At 52.0% G+C, this 16,990-nt stretch overlaps 1 protein-coding gene across 20 annotated transcripts in view; it reads left to right on the top strand.

The window, feature by feature from the left end:
* The window catches only part of HPS1 (HPS1, biogenesis of lysosomal organelles complex 3 subunit 1), a 28,740-nt gene extending 13,032 nt beyond the window's left edge, over positions 1-15,708 (top strand). For 7 of the 20 annotated variants that reach the window (XM_023519807.1, XM_023519796.1, XM_023519802.1 and 4 more), the window contains 12 exons: positions 3,072-3,127; positions 4,327-4,337; positions 5,707-5,737; positions 6,936-7,103; positions 7,200-7,379; positions 8,426-8,487; positions 8,996-9,130; positions 9,409-9,571; positions 10,387-10,521; positions 12,560-12,673; positions 14,338-14,420; positions 14,946-15,708. In XM_023519807.1, coding sequence (XP_023375575.1) covers positions 3,072-3,127; positions 4,327-4,337; positions 5,707-5,737; positions 6,936-7,103; positions 7,200-7,379; positions 8,426-8,487; positions 8,996-9,130; positions 9,409-9,571; positions 10,387-10,521; positions 12,560-12,673; positions 14,338-14,420; positions 14,946-15,108 — 1,301 coding nt within the window. In that variant the 3' untranslated portion in view covers positions 15,109-15,708. Of the gene's footprint in view, positions 1-1,018; positions 1,095-3,071; positions 3,128-4,309; positions 4,495-4,590; positions 4,771-5,706; positions 5,738-6,935; positions 7,104-7,199; positions 7,380-8,425; positions 8,488-8,955; positions 9,132-9,219; positions 9,286-9,408; positions 9,572-10,376; positions 10,522-12,559; positions 12,674-12,796; positions 12,911-14,337; positions 14,421-14,945 lie in introns of those variants that run through there. The other 13 variants (XM_023519798.1, XR_002776005.1, XM_023519804.1 and 10 more) reach the window with 13 other exon arrangements.
* Positions 15,709-16,990: the final 1,282 nt, after the last annotated feature.

The following is a 16,990-nucleotide window of genomic DNA, read 5'->3' as shown; positions in this document are numbered from 1 at the left end:
TACTGGAGACTCCCTTAGCTGACCTGTCCCTGTCCACTGCCACCTGTGGGGCACCAGGGACACCAGGCATGTGCCGACCAACTGCCTGTTCTCTCTGCAGCCACAGCGCCAGCTCCCTGCGCCCAGCTGACCTCCTTGCCCTCATTCTCCTGGTTCAGGACCTCTACCCCAGCGAGAGCACAGAGGAGGATGACGACACTCAGGTCTCGGGCAGCGAGAGGCCATCAGGGAGATGGCCCAGAAAACCAGTTTGGAGGGTGCTGGACAGGCTACTGGGAGGCTTTGGTTCCCGAGTCACAGTTCTGGGCATGTGGTTGGGCATGGCGTTTTTCATATAAGGAGAATTCTGGAATGTGTGTGCTTTGGTGGGTTAAAAGTGCAGATTTTTGGATTCAGATAGTTTTAGCTTCACCAGTTAGCTCTGTGAGCTGGGCAGGTACTTGCCCCATCTGAACCTCAATTCCCTTATCTGTGCGATGGGGTGGCGATGGCATCTACCAATCCAGGTTGTTTTGAGGAATAAAGGAGACAGTTTACCCAGAGCCCTACAGTGCCTGAGGCGTAGGGAACACTCAGTAAGTGCTAGCCACCATAGTCACCATCCTCATTATCATTGCTGGTGGTGGCAGTTGTTTTGGATGCCAATGTGATGGAATTTCAGTGGTCCTGGAGTAAGGATGCACACCTACTAGGTGGCGTGGGGCTGTGCCTGTCCCTCTGCTCTGAGGGCTGTGCTGTGAAGTGCCAGGGGTAGGGGACCGGTGGGGAGGAGCCTGTCGGACACATGCTAACGAGCATCTCCTGTGCGTGTGCAGCCTTCCCTGCGGAGGCCCCGGAGCAGCCAGCATATCCCTTTGCAGCAGCCCCGGAGCCCTCGTTCCTCCGGCCGGGCCAGGAGTTCTGCAGGGACCGTATGTTCTGTGGACCCTTGGGGAAGGAAGGGGTAGGGAGGGTCTGCCCCTCTTTGGAGCGCAGGGACCAGAGTCCCTCAGGCCGAGCTGCTTCCTTCTCCCCCCAGGAGACAGACAGCTTCTCCCTCCCTGAGGAGTACTTCACACCAGCTCCTTCCCCTGGGGAGCAGAGTTCAGGTTCAGGTGAGATGTGGGGTGGGAGGGGAGGGCTGGAGGGCGGGGAGGCAGATGCAATTGGCAGCCCTGGGGAGTCTGTCTTAGGATTCTATGAAGTCACTGCCTTGTAAGTGTCCAGGTCCAGACATCCAGATTCCTAGAGCACAGGACGCTGTCCGCAGCAACCCCTCCGTCTCCCCTGCCAGCTCCAGCTCGAATTCAGGGACTGTGAAGGCCACTCAAATGATTGCTAAAACTTATTACGACAAGTTGATTTCAGTTTAAAATTAATCTCTTATCTGTGTATTCTCTTTTTTGTAATTAATAAGTAATCAACTAATTTAAATTCTTTGATTTGAAGTACGGTGATTTAAAATGTAAATATTCAGTCTCTGTAGTTTATATCTTACCTGTTTTCTCAAAATATAAGGGTAAGCAATAGAAAGAAACTACAAATATTAAAAATGCTATCAACAAAATAAAAGAGATAACATTACTTAGAGAAATAGATGAGCCAAAATCAAGACTGCTGGAGTCACTGAGTGGGCATCACTGGAGTTCTCAGGGAAAGGGGACATGCACGCATCTGATCGGAGAAAGAAGGCTAGGGTTGCAGGAGGAGAAACTCCTCAGGGACTGAGTTTTGAAAGGGATTTACTGTATGGCCCCCTTAGACCAGTGGTTCCCACCTCTGGCTGTACAATGGAATGACATGGGCAGCTTCGGCCAGACCAATGAAGCCATAGTCCAAGAGCCGAGGCACAGGTAAATACTAGAAGTTTCCCAGGGAGGCCAGTGAGCCTCAGGGCGGGAACCGCTGCTGTGCACAGATTTAGGTTAGAGCAGCGGTTCTGGCTGCACAGTGGGCTCACCTGGGGATTTTTTAAAACTACTGAAGCTGGGCCTGTGCCAGAGATGCTGACTTAACTGGTTGGGATATGGCATCAGGATTTTTAAAAGATCTCATGTGCAGCCACAGTTGAAAACCACTAGGTTAGAAGGTCTTTAGGTCCCAGGCAAGGAGCCTGGGACCCCCCGAGATCATGTGCCAATTCGTATATATGCGTACATTTCTCTAGGGCCAGGATCTGTAACTGTCCTCAGTTCTCTAAGCTTCTCCATGAGCCCAAAACACGTAGAGAAGCACTGCTCTGGGGTGATCGCTGAAGTTCCCTTTTCTTCTTACTGTTCCCGTCCCTCATTCATCACGATCTTCCTCTTCTTCCGCTTCTCTGAGTGGTTGGTTCTTTTGCCTCAGAGCTGTAAATAATGCCATTCCACAGTGTACAGAACTCAGAGCTAACAAATGGCTTGAGTTGCACTCATCCATTTGTAAATCGGGTTTTCGAAACATAGGGACAGGCTTCCCCAGAGAAACATGGTTATAAATGATAATTATTTGCAATAAACCATGAGAGAACACTATTATTACAAACATATTTCCAATGTATACTGGGTTCAGTAGGTTTTTGTGAGCTGTACTAGGAAAGGAAGTCTAGCTCAATTCCTAGCGCGTAGTAGGTGCTCAGTAAGCTTGCTTATTGACTAAATGACGGGAACTGTAGATGTGTATGCTGCCTCCTAGTGAAGAGGCTGTTATAGCCAGGGAGGGACCTGGAAGAGTAGAGAGGGCAGAAACAAGAAAAGAGTTAAGGGAGTGGAGGAGGGGGCTGAGGAGCATGCCCCCTCACACCCCACATTGTGAGGTGCACCCTCAGTCACTTGCTCCCAGCAGCTGGCTCTGGGAGAAGGAGGCTTCTCTTCCCAGCCCAGGCTGCTTTAGCCCTGGTACCGCAGAGTCCACCTGCACTTGCTGGCTAGGGTTGGGATGAGAAGGACAGTGCTGCTCCAGCCCATACTAAGTGCCCTTGTCCCTGCCAGGTGCTCCAAGCTGCTGGTAGGGCAGGGCCGTCTCTACTCCACCCTCCCTTCTGACATGCTGTTGGGCCATTTTTCACATTTTCCAATTATTTATGTTGTTATTTCATTACCTGTGGCCTGCAGGTAGCACCATCTGGCTGGACGGGGGCACCCCACCCACTGATGCTCCCCAGGTCCAGGTGAGTTTCTCCTGGGAGAGCGGAGTGTGCCAGGGCACCAGCTGATCTGAGATGCTGCAGTGAGCACTGGGGACTCTGGGGATTTCTCTTCTGAGTAACTCTGTCCCAGCTCCGGCCTTCCTCCTGCCACCTCAGGGCTGGCCAATATAGGGGACAGGCGGAGCTCAGCCCAGAAGCAGGGGCCGGGGGTGCAGAGAGTGAAATGTAATTTTGTCTACTGAGAAGTCCCCACCCTCCTCGCTGTTCTTGGGTGTGAAAATCTAACTTAATTTTTTTTTTTTTAATGAGAAAGTAAATATATTTGTTGTAGAAAAATTAGGAACTACAAAAGTAAAGTATGAAAAAGGAATAAAAATCACTCTCAATCTCACCCTCAGATGTTAACTACTATTAAGAGTTTTTGGTATTTCCTTTTAATCTTTCTTGTAAATGAATATATATATATACATGCAAACAACATATTTTTTTTTTTCCAAAATTGAATCCTAATGTACTTCGTTATACTTTTTTTCTTTAAGCATTGGTAGGGTTAACTGTTCAAGAGTCCATCACATGCATGTTATTACTTATTTAGCAAATCCCCAGAACAATTAGTGCATCATCTCCAGCTTTTCGCTGTTATCATGATTGTAGTGACATTCTTATAGAGAAGTTTTGGTGGCATTTCTAATGATGTCCTTAATGCTCTGCTTTTACCCACTAAAGGCTCTCTTTGAGCCTTTCATAAGGCTGCAGTCTTGCTCACTGAGTCATTTTTTTGCCTCGGTTTCCCCCATTGGAAAGGCAGTCAGGATGTTCTGAGAGTGGCTGAAATGACAGAATGTTATTTAGCTTTAAATGCCTTCATCTATGTGACCACATGGGAAAGGAGCCTCTCCCCCTCTCTTCACCTTTGTCTGTTTTTCCTGTGTTTTTTGTCCCTTCTTTGCCACCCACCATCCCTGCTTGGCATCCAGTCCTGACTCTGGGCAGAAAGGCCCAGAATAAGCTGAAAGAGAGACAGACATTGGAACTGGAGCTGCTAGAGCGGTTTCAATAGAGGGCAGAGATTTAAGAGCTGAGATTTCTTGGAGCTAAAACGTTTGCTGCCTATGATTCAAAGGGAGGGTGGCGAATGGGCAGCTGTGGGTGGATCTGACATGGGGAGGGGGCCAGACAGGAGCCCGCCCCTTCCCGCGATAGCTCTTCTTCCTCCACAGATGGCTGAAGACACCCTCCAAACGCTGATCCCTGGCTCCCCAGCACCTTCCAGTCCCAGAAGGATTTTCCTGGATGCCAGTGTGAAAGAGAGCTACTGCCCCATGGTGCCTCACACCATGTACTGCCTGCCCCTGTGGCCAGGCATCAACATGGTGCTCCTGACCAAGGTACGGGTGAGCGCCCCCTACTTGCTCCAGTGACACTGCGGCCTGGACACCTTCCACACAGCTGCCCGTTCCCCTGCCCTGCGCTTCTTTCCTTAGAGCCCCAGCACGCCCCTGGCCCTGGTCCTGTTCCAGCTGCTGGATGGGTTCTCCCTGCTGGAGAAGAAGCTGAAGGAGGGACAGGAGGCCGGAAGCTCCCTGCGGGCCCTCCCGTTCATGGGGGACCTGCGCCACAGGATGGACAAGTTCGTCAAGAATCGCGGGGGGCAAGAGATTCAGGTGAGACTCGGGTCCCGAGAATGCCCACCTCAGGGAGAGGAGGTAGAGCCTCTTCATGATCCTTGTTTCCCAGTTAGGAAACGATAACAAAATTGACATTTTTCAGAACATTTTTATGTGAGTTTGGCAGAACACTGATCATAGTTCCCATGTGTTATATGAGGAGACTGGAGCTTAGACAGATTGTAACTTGGCCAAGATTAGTTGGCTGGTGAGTGGCAGAACCAAAACCTAACCCAAGGACTCAGTGAAGGCCTGCAGTGTACCGCAGTTGCCCTCACAGCATGGCAGGTCACACAGAAGTGCAGGATGCAGCCCACTCCCACCCCCAGGGGGCTTAGAGTCCAGGTAGGAGACAAGGCCAAGAGATAAAGGATAGTGCGGAAGCAGTAGAAAGCTGGCACAGTCTAGTCAGGCACCTAGAAGGAAGTTCAGGGGGTTCAATCACTTCGGGTAAGCAGCCGGCGCTGCTCGGGTCTCTGTGAGGCCTAGTGAAGAGGCTGTTATAGCCAGGGAGGGACCTGGAAGAGTAGAGAGGGCAGAAACAAGAAAAGAGTTAAGGGAGTGGAGGAGGGGGCTGAGGAGCATGCCCCCTCACACCCCACATTGTAAGGTGCACCCTCAGTCACTTGCTCCCAGCAGCTGGCTCTGGGAGAAGGAGGCTTCTCTTTCCAGCCCAGGCTGCTTTAGCCCTGGTACCGCAGAGTCCACCTGCACTTGCTGGCTAGGGTTGGGATGAGAAGGACAGTGCTGCTCCAGCCCATACTAAGTGCCCTTGTCCCTGCCAGGTGCTCCAAGCTGCTGGTAGGGCAGGGCCGTCTCTACTCCACCCTCCCTTCTGACATGCTGTTGGGCCATTTTTCACATTTTCCAATTATTTATGTTGTTATTTCATTACCTGTGGCCTGCAGGTAGCACCATCTGGCTGGACGGGGGCACCCCACCCACTGATGCTCCCCAGGTCCAGGTGAGTTTCTCCTGGGAGAGCGGAGTGTGCCAGGGCACCAGCTGATCTGAGATGCTGCAGTGAGCACTGGGGACTCTGGGGATTTCTCTTCTGAGTAACTCTGTCCCAGCTCCGGCCTTCCTCCTGCCACCTCAGGGCTGGCCAATATAGGGGACAGGCAGAGCCCAGCCCAGAAGCAGGGGCCGGGGGTGCAGAGAGTGAAACGTAATTTTGTCTACTGAGAAGTCCCCACCCTCCTCGCTGTTCTTGGGTGTGAAAATCTAACGTAATTTTTTTTTTTTTTAATGAGAAAGTAAATATATTTGTTGTAGAAAAATTAGGAACTACAAAAGTAAAGTATGAAAAAGGAATAAAAATCACTCTCAATCTCACCCTCAGATGTTAACTACTATTAAGAGTTTTTGGTATTTCCTTTTAATCTTTCTTGTAAATGAATATATATATACATGCAAACAACATATTTTTTTTTTTTCAAAATTGAATCCTAATGTACTTCGTTATACTTTTTTTCTTTAAGCATTGGTAGGGTTAACTGTTCAAGAGTCCATCACATGCATGTTATTACTTATTTAGCAAATCCCCAGAACAATTAGTGCATCATCTCCAGCTTTTCGCTGTTATCATGATTGTAGTGACATTCTTATAGAGAAGTTTTGGTGGCATTTCTAATGATGTCCTTAATGCTCTGCTTTTACCCACTAAAGGCTCTCTTTGAGCCTTTCATAAGGCTGCAGTCTTGCTCACTGAGTCATTTTTTTGCCTCGGTTTCCCCCATTGGAAAGGCAGTCAGGATGTTCTGAGAGTGGCTGAAATGACAGAATGTTATTTAGCTTTAAATGCCTTCATCTATGTGACCACATGGGAAAGGAGCCTCTCCCCCTCTCTTCACCTTTGTCTGTTTTTCCTGTGTTTTTTGTCCCTTCTTTGCCACCCACCATCCCTGCTTGGCATCCAGTCCTGACTCTGGGCAGAAAGGCCCAGAATAAGCTGAAAGAGAGACAGACATTGGAACTGGAGCTGCTAGAGCGGTTTCAATAGAGGGCAGAGATTTAAGAGCTGAGATTTCTTGGAGCTAAAACGTTTGCTGCCTATGATTCAAAGGGAGGGTGGCGAATGGGCAGCTGTGGGTGGATCTGACATGGGGAGGGGGCCAGACAGGAGCCCGCCCCTTCCCGCGATAGCTCTTCTTCCTCCACAGATGGCTGAAGACACCCTCCAAACGCTGATCCCTGGCTCCCCAGCACCTTCCAGTCCCAGAAGGATTTTCCTGGATGCCAGTGTGAAAGAGAGCTACTGCCCCATGGTGCCTCACACCATGTACTGCCTGCCCCTGTGGCCAGGCATCAACATGGTGCTCCTGACCAAGGTACGGGTGAGCGCCCCCTACTTGCTCCAGTGACACTGCGGCCTGGACACCTTCCACACAGCTGCCCGTTCCCCTGCCCTGCGCTTCTTTCCTTAGAGCCCCAGCACGCCCCTGGCCCTGGTCCTGTTCCAGCTGCTGGATGGGTTCTCCCTGCTGGAGAAGAAGCTGAAGGAGGGACAGGAGGCCGGAAGCTCCCTGCGGGCCCTCCCGTTCATGGGGGACCTGCGCCACAGGATGGACAAGTTCGTCAAGAATCGCGGGGGGCAAGAGATTCAGGTGAGACTCGGGTCCCGAGAATGCCCACCTCAGGGAGAGGAGGTAGAGCCTCTTCATGATCCTTGTTTCCCAGTTAGGAAACGATAACAAAATTGACATTTTTCAGAACATTTTTATGTGAGTTTGGCAGAACACTGATCATAGTTCCCATGTGTTATATGAGGAGACTGGAGCTTAGACAGATTGTAACTTGGCCAAGATTAGTTGGCTGGTGAGTGGCAGAACCAAAACCTAACCCAAGGACTCAGTGAAGGCCTGCAGTCTACCGCAGTTGCCCTCACAGCATGGCAGGTCACATAGAAGTGCAGGATGCAGCCCACTCCCACCCCCAGGGGGCTTAGAGTCCAGGTAGGAGACAAGGCCAAGAGATAAAGGATAGTGCGTAAGCAGTAGAAAGCTGGCACAGTCTAGTCAGGCACCTAGAAGGAAGTTCAGGGGGTTCAATCACCTCGGGTAAGCAGCCGGCGCTGCTTGGGTCTCTGTGAGGAGCTGAGATTCTCTGTGGCTGCAGGGGCGTTGGTCGGATTGGAGGAGGCAGAGCAGCCACTGAAGCCCCAAGGCCAGATAGACCCAGATTCTCCACTCAGAGCGGTCAGAAGGCCGCTCAGCATCTCGCAGTGCTTCGGGCATCTCAGTGGCACTGTGTTAGAATGCAGAGTTCTCCTTGAAGGAGACGGCCCAGCTTCTGCCCCTTCGTCCACCCTCCCTCGAGTCACTTACCTCTCACTCTGACAGCATTACTTTACGTGTCTGTGCCGGCCAGGCAGTGAGCCCAGTACTTGGCACACAGAAGCCGTTCTTTAAATAAACATCTGCCAAGTAAGTAGACCGTGTACAGCGGGGTGCAGAGAGCTGGGGGTGGGGGTGGGGGTGGGGATAGGACCTGGAAGAGGCCTAGCTTTGGCTGTGTGAGGCCAGATGTGTGCTGGGCCTAAAGAAGCCATCAGGAGGCACGATGCCCTCTCAGAGCCTGATGTAAGAAAGGTCTCTGCCGGACTACACTGTGAGAACATCAGTAAGCTGACCTGTCCCCTGCCTTCCTACAGAGCGCCTGGCTGGAGTTCAAGACCAAGGCCTTCTCCAGAAGTGAACCCGGATCGTCCCGGGAGTGAGTTGTGGGCTCTGAGGACAAGGGGGCCAGTTAGGGAATAGGGCAAGTCTCCTCCAGGCCAAGAGGGAGAGAGTGCTCAGGAAGGCGTTTCTGAGGGCAGAGGGGTCCTGGGAGAGCGGGGTGCAGCCCACGGGTGCCAGCGGGAGATTGGCAAGCAGAGAGGCTAGAGGCTGAGGAGCAGGGCCGTGAGGATCCAGCACTGGGGTGAAAGGCCCGGGTTCCAGCCTGGCTTCAGCACTGATTCACTGCGACCTCAAGCACATCACTTCCCCTCACTTCCTGGTGAAGTAAACCATGAGGTTAGATGAGATTCCATGAATTTCTTCCCAAGTATTTGGAATGCTACATTTGGGAAAAACTGGGATGCTGCCTCCTGGATCCGTGAGGGGCAGGGTACACTTCATCAGCTGTGTCTGTCATCAGTGCAGGAGCAGGGTGACCACACGGGGGAACACACTCTTCTAGGGCCCTTTCCACTGTGACGCTCTCATCTCTCGGTGCCCAGACTGCTCCAGGTGTGTGGGAAGGTGAAGCGGCAGCTTTGTGCCATCTACCGTCTTAGCTTCCTGACCACCACTCCGGGCCGGGGAGGCCCACAGCTGCCCCAGCACCTGCGGGACCAGGTCCAGACACTCATGCAGTAAGTGTGGGCGTGGCCCCCCACTAGCCAGGGTGAGGGGAAGGGCTCACCTCACGCCCCCACCCCCCCTTCCGTTGCTTCCCCTGCAGAGAGAAGCTGATGGACTGGAAGGACTTCCTGCTGGTGAAGATCAGGAGGAATGTCACCATGGTGTCATATCCCAATGTCTGAGCCTCGAGCCCCTCGTGTCTGCCCGTGTCCTCCAACTGCTCACTCTGAAGGACCATGGCTTTGGGATGGGAGGCTGTATATTCCACCTTTTCTTCTTTTGTCTGAAGGAAAATAATAGGAGAGCGTGTCCTGCATGCCTCCCTGCAGGAACGCCCCAAGGCTGAAGTTTCAGAAGCCCCTGGTGTCTCAGAGTTACTTCATGAAAGCCTCGGCATTCGTTTATGTCGGTGTTGTCCAGCCAGCAAAGTGGCGATGGATATTCCACAAGGGGTGGGGTCCTGGGTCTGGTTGGTTTGAGAGCCATGGCCTCCCACGTAGAGGTCACAGTTCAGAGCAGAATGTGAAGGCTCGGAGAAGGCCGGCAGGAAAAAAGTTTATCCCAGTTTAAAAAAAAAAACCAGAACGTGTCCAAGACTTATTTGACCCATTATAGCATACTAGTTTTATTGAACTTTATACTAGTTTTTCTGGAACTTTATATAAAACACCTTCTCCTATAGTAATATCTCTAAAGGGTCTAGTCTCCAGCCTCCTGAAACTTCTGTCTTCAGTATATAGATGAAAGGGATGACAGTCCCATTAGCCACCAGTCACTGCCCTTCCCTGGGAGTCTGTTCTCCTCTCAAGTGGGAACTTCCAGCCTCTCGAGGTGAAGCATAGAGATGAACAAAATCGCGGTGAGGTGTGTGGGTTGGGCGGTCAGCTAGGCTCACTCATGAGCTATATAGCTCTGTCCTCAACGCCAGCCTCACCGTGTGTATAATTTAAAGCCGTGCCTCACGAAAACCGTAAAATACAAGCGTATCATGTTCCTGTTGGGTCTAGAACTCCCTGTGTTAAATGTTCTAGGGTCAAGGATCCGTTGTACTAGCATCTCAGAACTTCTCGGGTTTGGAGGTTTGGAGGTAGGCAGAGATCTGGGAGAGGAGTTGGCTGGAGTGGAAACCTTTGGGGGGTGGGCGTGGCAGGCCTGGCCTCAGACTCCACTGCTTTACCTGGCTGGAGGCCTAGGTTAGGGACAGAGAAGCGCCCTTCCCATTTCCTGGCTTACAAGCACCTTAACTCAGACCTTCACCTACCTAGAGGACTTCCCAGGCTTGGTGCACTTCATCTACATAGACCGCACGACTGGACAGATGGTGGCCCCGTCCCTCAGCAGCGGCGAAAGGACTTCAGCAGAGCTGGGCAAGGGACCCCTGGCCAATTTCATCAGAACAAAGGTAACCACCGCCCAACCCAGGCACTCTTCACTGCCTGTCGGATGAGGTGTGCCAGCCTGACTCTGCCCAGGAAGGACCAGTCCCCCTGCCCTCGGCTCCCGTGAGGCCTGGAGCCCACCCCACCTTCACCCCTGCTCTTCTGGGGCAGCATCCGCTCCCAGCTCCACAAGCTTCTAGGAATAGTGGCTTGTCTCTCTCACCCGAGGGCCCTGGTCAGCACCCAGGGCCACATGGGCCTCAGTCGATGCTAGGGGGTAGCTTCCTGGATGTTTGCTAATGTCCTGGATTAGCAGAGTCTGGACAGCAAGGTCGGAGGAGGAAACGGCCAAGGCCTAACAAAGTGCCTGGCATAAGCAAATGCCCACTACCTCTTGTCCTATTAAAACAGAAGAAACATAGCTTATTCAATTTGACTATCAGAACTTAAAACTAGAAGGTTTCTACTAGGGAAGCATTTTCTGGGGATTCTTTTATTTTCTTTGACTTCTTCATGGCAAACTAGTATTTTTGGCAGGGAGGAGAGAGGATCTCTGCCACTTTCTGAAAAACTAGATGTATATACATACACACACACACACTTTTTACATCCAAAATATATATATCATAATAGTTCAAATAAGATGAGTGACAGAAGGCCTGCGTTGGAAAGCCAGCTCTGGCTGTGACTCACGATGTGGTTGGGGTGTTACTTAGTCTAAGCTCAGTTTCCTCATCTGTAAAAGAGAATAATAACACTACTGGTGTCATGGAATTATTGCAGAGGTTACAGATGCATGTAAGATATTTAGCACAGTATGTGGCATAGCATCGAGGTAGAGCTCATTGGGCACCTGCTGGTACCATCAGCAGCAGCGTCATCTTCCTCCCTCTTTCCGGAGGTAGCCGGGTTCTCTTGGTACATTTTCTTCATTGTTCTTCTGTGCCGTTTGTTATAGTTGAGCTTTTTCCGTCTATGCGATTGTTTACCACATTTTCACTTTACTTTATATCAGATGCATTTCCTCATGTCATTAATTCTTTATAAACATGATTTTTAACAGCCCCACAACAGTCCATCATGTGACTGTAACATAATTTACTTAGCCATTTCCCCAGTGTTGAACATTTAGATTGTTTCCAGGCTTTCGCTATTATAAATAATTCCATAGCACACACCTTTGTGCATCCATCTTCGTCCTCATCTCTGATGATTTTCTCAATATGGATTCCCAGAAATGGAATTGCTAAGTCAAATGGAAGGAATGTTTTTAAGGTTATTGATACATGTTGTCAGATTGCATTCCTGAAAATATAGCAAATCCATGTATTTGTTTGCAGATTTAATTAGACATTACGTCGTGGTCAGGTCTGGAGTAAATCGTGTGTGCTCAGGGTTTTGGTGAGAGCGCTCACGGGCCTTTCGCCAGCCCGGGAGGTCGGGGAGCCAGCTGTCCCTGCTCCTTCCCTCACGCAGTTCACAGGCAGCGTCAGGAAGTCCTCGGATTAGGCAAGAGAACAAGGCACCGTGTTTCCATCAGACCCCTTGGTGAGCCCTGGTTTGGCTCCCACCCCTGGGGCAGAAGGTGTGCCTGGATCAGGGCACTGTACGTGTTCAAATAAATCCTTTCCCAGCATTAGAACCTGTGCCCAAGACGGCAAGGAGGGGTTTGCAAGTGGCCACCCTTCATCTCCCACTGTCTTAATTGTCTTCAGCTGTTTTCTGGTTTGAATGATGAGTTTGCTAATTTATGGCTGGCGTGTATGGTAAAGTTATATAAAGTATTTTTACCTGTATTTTATCATCACAGTAGCTGGAGGAGTAGTCCACCATCCATCCAACATGGACTTATCATGCAGCTCCTGCTCTGAGCCAAGGCCATGCCCCGGCACTAAGGGAGAAGAGCAGGAGAGGCCCCTGGCCTTCAAGGAGCTTCTCTTCTGAGTTCTTTTCTTCCCCTGGAGGCGCGAACCTGAGCTCTGCCCCTGCCATGGGGAGAGGGCCAACCTGCAGGCTGTGGCCGTCAGGGCAGCCACAGATGCTCTCCGCTTCTTTCCCCAGGTCTGGTCTCTGATCCGACTGGCACGCAGATACCTGCAGAAGGGTTACACCACGCTGCTGTTCCAGGACGGGGACTTCCACTGCTCCTACTTCCTGTGGTTCGAGAACGAGATGGTGGGTGTGGCCAGGTCCTGGGGCAGCACAGTCCGGAAACGCTTGCCTTTCTTGTAACACTTGGATTCCTCTCTTCTGGACTGTGTTCATTCTGTCTCTTCTCATCCCTGCCGGAGCTGACAGATATGTACAGCTGGTTGAGACCCAGAACTCAGAGGTCCCGTTTTTGAGCAGACTTTGTGACCCCTCCACCCATTTGTCTGAAAAGTTCATACTGTCGTTCAAGGCAATGTCCAGGTAATGTGGAAACAGACAGACGCATGCCCTTCCTGTGTGAGAAAGGCTGTTCAGATCGTGTGCCTCCTCGGTGCCTCAGTGCCACCCGCTGCGCTTATGAAGCATGGCACACTGTCGTTCCCCTTGTAGAGGTGGGCACGCCGAGGCTCAGAGCAATTCACCCACCTGCCCTCGGTGAGGCCGACAACAGGGTCAGGTCTCTGGCCTCCTGGCCTGTTTGCTGGACCTCACTGTTAGCACAGTGCACGCACAGGGCCGGGGCGATTACCGTCTCTGTCTTCCCCGGGCCCTTCTCTCTCCTGCTCTGTCTCACTGTTTCACTCTCTCTCTCTCTTTCCTCTTTCCTTTCCCGTTTCTTCGTTTTCTTCTCATTTGTCATTATTCATTATTCCAGCTCTTTAAGGGTCATTCCTTCTACCCTCAAGTGCCTTTGGTCCCAGTTCTCCTGTCTCCTCCCCTCCTGATACCCTCCCCTCTCTCTGCTCTTGGCAAGAGGTGACCCTGAGGCGATGGCCCTGCCTTTCCGCAGTGAAGTGCAGTTATCGGGGTCTCTCACTGCTGTTCTCATAGCCCCACATCCACGCTGGCCCATACAGTGACTCCATTTTACACATGCCCTGGAGATCAAACACCGTGGCCGGGGCCACCAACATCACAGGCGATGAAGCCAGAACCCAGGCGCAGCTTTTTTGACCTGCAGGCTCCCATCTTTGCTCTGTGTCTTCATAAGTGCCCAGTGTATATTTGACCTTGACCTTGGCTTCTAGGGAAAGACATGACTTCATGTGTATGGTTGGCCCCACTGGGTCATAGGCTAAGGTGGAGCTGTGGGGTAGGGAGAGACAGTGTGAGGTCTGGCTGCAGCTGTGCCATCATGGGCGGCCACTTGCCACTGCCAAGTCCACCCCCTCACCTGCAGGGTGCACCCCACAGTGCCCTCGTGAGCATTCGGAGGTGCTTTGTGACTGTGCCTGGTACACAGCGGGTACACAGTGGATCTTGATTCCCTTCTCCAGAGCCTACCCTGGGAATTCCCATTGTTTTTAAAGAGAGAGTTGGGCCTTTTGATAATGCTTTGCTCTTAGTGACACCTCCCCAGGTCATCCACCTGGCAGCCCTCCTGAGCATGTGCTGGTGGCTGACCCCGTTCATTCATTGATGGGAATGAGAGCTACCATGTGCCAGACACAGTGCTCAGAACTTCATATACCTTGTTTCTAATGTCCATTGGGAATTACCGTCACCCCCTCCCCGCCCCCCTCACAGATGAGAAGACAAGGTAAAGAGGCCCAGGTGTTTTCCCAGCAGCAAGCACGTGCCAGGCAGGGCGGAGCCAGGCAATGAACCTGGTGTGTCTGACCCAAGCCCACCTTCTTCCCGCCACGCCCACCGCCTCCCCAGTCAAGACCCTCTTCCTCCTTCCTCAGGGGTACAAACTCCAGATAATCGATGTGCCTGTCCTTTCTGATGACTCGGCTCCTGTGGGCATGCTGGGCGGAGACTACTACAGGTAACACCGATTCAGAAGGCTGTTGAGGACCGTGCGTGCTCGGATGTTGAGTGATAAGCGCCAGCTCCCCTATGGGGGAGCAGCTTCTCCTTCAGGAATGTCCCCCAAGAAGCTAGAAACAAACCCCTGTGAAAAGCTCCCCACAGCCTGACCTGGTGTCCGGAGGGAGTGAGTGGGGAGCGCGTGTGCGTTGCTGCCCGTCTTGCTGCTGGGACCCGTTTGGCAGCCTTTGCAGATGTCTCCTCTGGGGCCCCGAACTTCCCCGATGGTTCTGTGGCATCCTTAGGGCGCCACTGTCAGCAGACCCCGGACACAGGAGTAAGAACCCAAAGGTGGGAGGACCATGGCGTCCTGCGGCCGAGGCTTGTACAGTTAGGCCAGCGAGGGGTGGGGAAGGCCCCGCTGTCCTGGGTGCTGGGGCCTCATGAGGTGACGGTACCTGCATGGTGCTGGGAGAGGCCATTGGCTTTGAGGGGAGTACCGTGGCCCTGCCCCTGAATCCTGTCCTCCCTTTCCCTCCTCCAGGAAGCTCCTGCGCTATTACAGCAAGGGCCACCCAGCTGAGTCTGTCAAGTGCCATGAGCTGCTGGCCCTCCACCTGTCTGTTATCCCCAGAGACGTGCTGGTGCAGCAGGCCGGCGAGCTGGCCCGGTGCCTGTGGGAGGCATCCCGCGTCCCCCTGCCCTAGGCCGGGGTGGATGGCCCCAGCGCGGTCTGCCTGTGCACCCAGTTCTCCAGTCCTCACCCCCGACTTGCAGACATGGCTGCAGCAAGAGCCTCCTCTCCTCCGTAGCAGCCACCTGAGAATGGGCAGTCCCCAGGGCAGCCCTGTGATTTCTTAAACTTCACTTAGAGCAGCTTCCATTCCAGGCAATGACCAAACCCCCAGATTCTTCCCTCTGAAGGAGGAGGGAGGCCAGAGGATTCCTTTGGTTTCCTTGAAACAACAGTGGCCTCTTTCAGAGCTTCATCTCCATTTATCCCCAGGAGACAGGAAGTCCGCAGTACTTGTTGGTGTCTGAAGACACCCTCCCTCCGCTGTCCTAGGAGAGGAGGAGGAAGTCCCTCAGGAAGCTGGTTTCTTCCCCAAATGAAAGGCACTCCCTTGGCTGAAGTCCAGCTCTGAGCTCTGCCATTTTCTTTCTGCAGCTCTGGGTGGGTTTCCTAAACCAGACCTGTCTCCCTGCTTGTGGGGTGATGGCACCACCCTCTCTGGGTGCTGGTTAGGGCTGCCAGACACGCAGCAGGTGCTCAATAAACACTGGTCTCAGTTATTGATATTGTTCAAGCTAACCGTGCCTGGGCCCCTAGACCTTGCTTGGTGCCGAGAAGCCCTGGTGAGTCGGCCTCTTGGTGCCGCTCGCGGTTCTCAGGTCCTGTCCTGGCCCCACCCGAGATTCGTGTACTCGGTGCACCGGATCCCAGGCTGTGCCCGGTGATCCTGGCATGTCCTGGATTGAGAACCACTGCCGCAGGGGTGCAGCCCCTCCAACCTAGCAGCTCCCTCCCCAGAACAGACATGATGACAAGAGACCAAATAGAGCGGGGACAAGCAGCATGGCAGAAGTCAGGACCCAGCGGAGTAGAGCTGAGGGTTCACTCACGACATGCAGACAGCTGCCAGGCATTCTGTCTTCAGTCTGGAGCCAGGATTCGTGCCAAGACTGTTCTTTCCCATTAAGGAAACAGCCTAAAGGTTTCAGGTACTGAAGGAACTAGAACTACACCTTGGGCTAAAGTCGTCAGAAGGTGGCAGTGAGGGACAGTCACCTGAGAGGACTGCGTTCTTAATACCGTGATTTTATGGACAGAAATTTAAAATATCAATTGTGGAAGATACAGAAGAGCACAAAGGGGAAAGACTAGGTCTGGAAGCCACCACCGCTTAGGGTCCAACCTTTGTCACTTAATATTTTCCCTTAATTTTTAGCAGCTGCATGATGTGACATGTCTAGTTTAATCAAAACCCCAAGTTTTTCAATATAACAATAACAGCAGAGTGAATGTCCTGAGAGGGATATTAGCAGAGATTTGCAGGCGGTATGGCCCTTCCGTGGCATGTGGAGGGGGGTCTGAGCTGAGAGAAGGGTCCCCAGAAAACCCTCTCACTCAGAAACACCTTTTCCACATTTTCTCCCAGTTTTGAAATGTGTTTCTAACAGCGGGTTTCTAGGACACTGACAGATGTCAGAGCAGTACAGACACTCCCAACTCCCGGGGTGCATTTTTCCTACAACGGGAATGGCCTGGAAACTAATAGGCAGAAAACAAAGGGGTTCCTAATTCAAGACGGGCCAGAGGACAGTAAGAAAGCACTTCGTCTGAAGATATTTACAGATTTTTAATCCTCAAAGAAACTGGAAAACAGGAAAGGTGCCAAAGGGCAGAAGAGAAATGTCTAGGCCTTCACAAGAAAAAGGTGAACCCCAAGAATTACAGATGAGCAAACTGGCCTCCCGGCCCTTCTAGCTAGTGCAGCATCCTCATGAGCTCACGGCATTTAAGCATCAGGGAGAGAACGCGTGGCTCTCTCGGGCCCAGTGACAGACGTGGGCCTCTCTGCAGTTGTT

Source organism: Pteropus vampyrus, unplaced genomic scaffold (genome assembly GCF_000151845.1).
Source record: "Pteropus vampyrus isolate Shadow unplaced genomic scaffold, Pvam_2.0 Scaffold238, whole genome shotgun sequence".
Taxonomy (NCBI): domain Eukaryota; kingdom Metazoa; phylum Chordata; class Mammalia; order Chiroptera; family Pteropodidae; genus Pteropus; species Pteropus vampyrus.
Note: the sequence above shows the minus strand (reverse complement) of the source record. Positions and strands in the feature narration are given on the sequence as shown.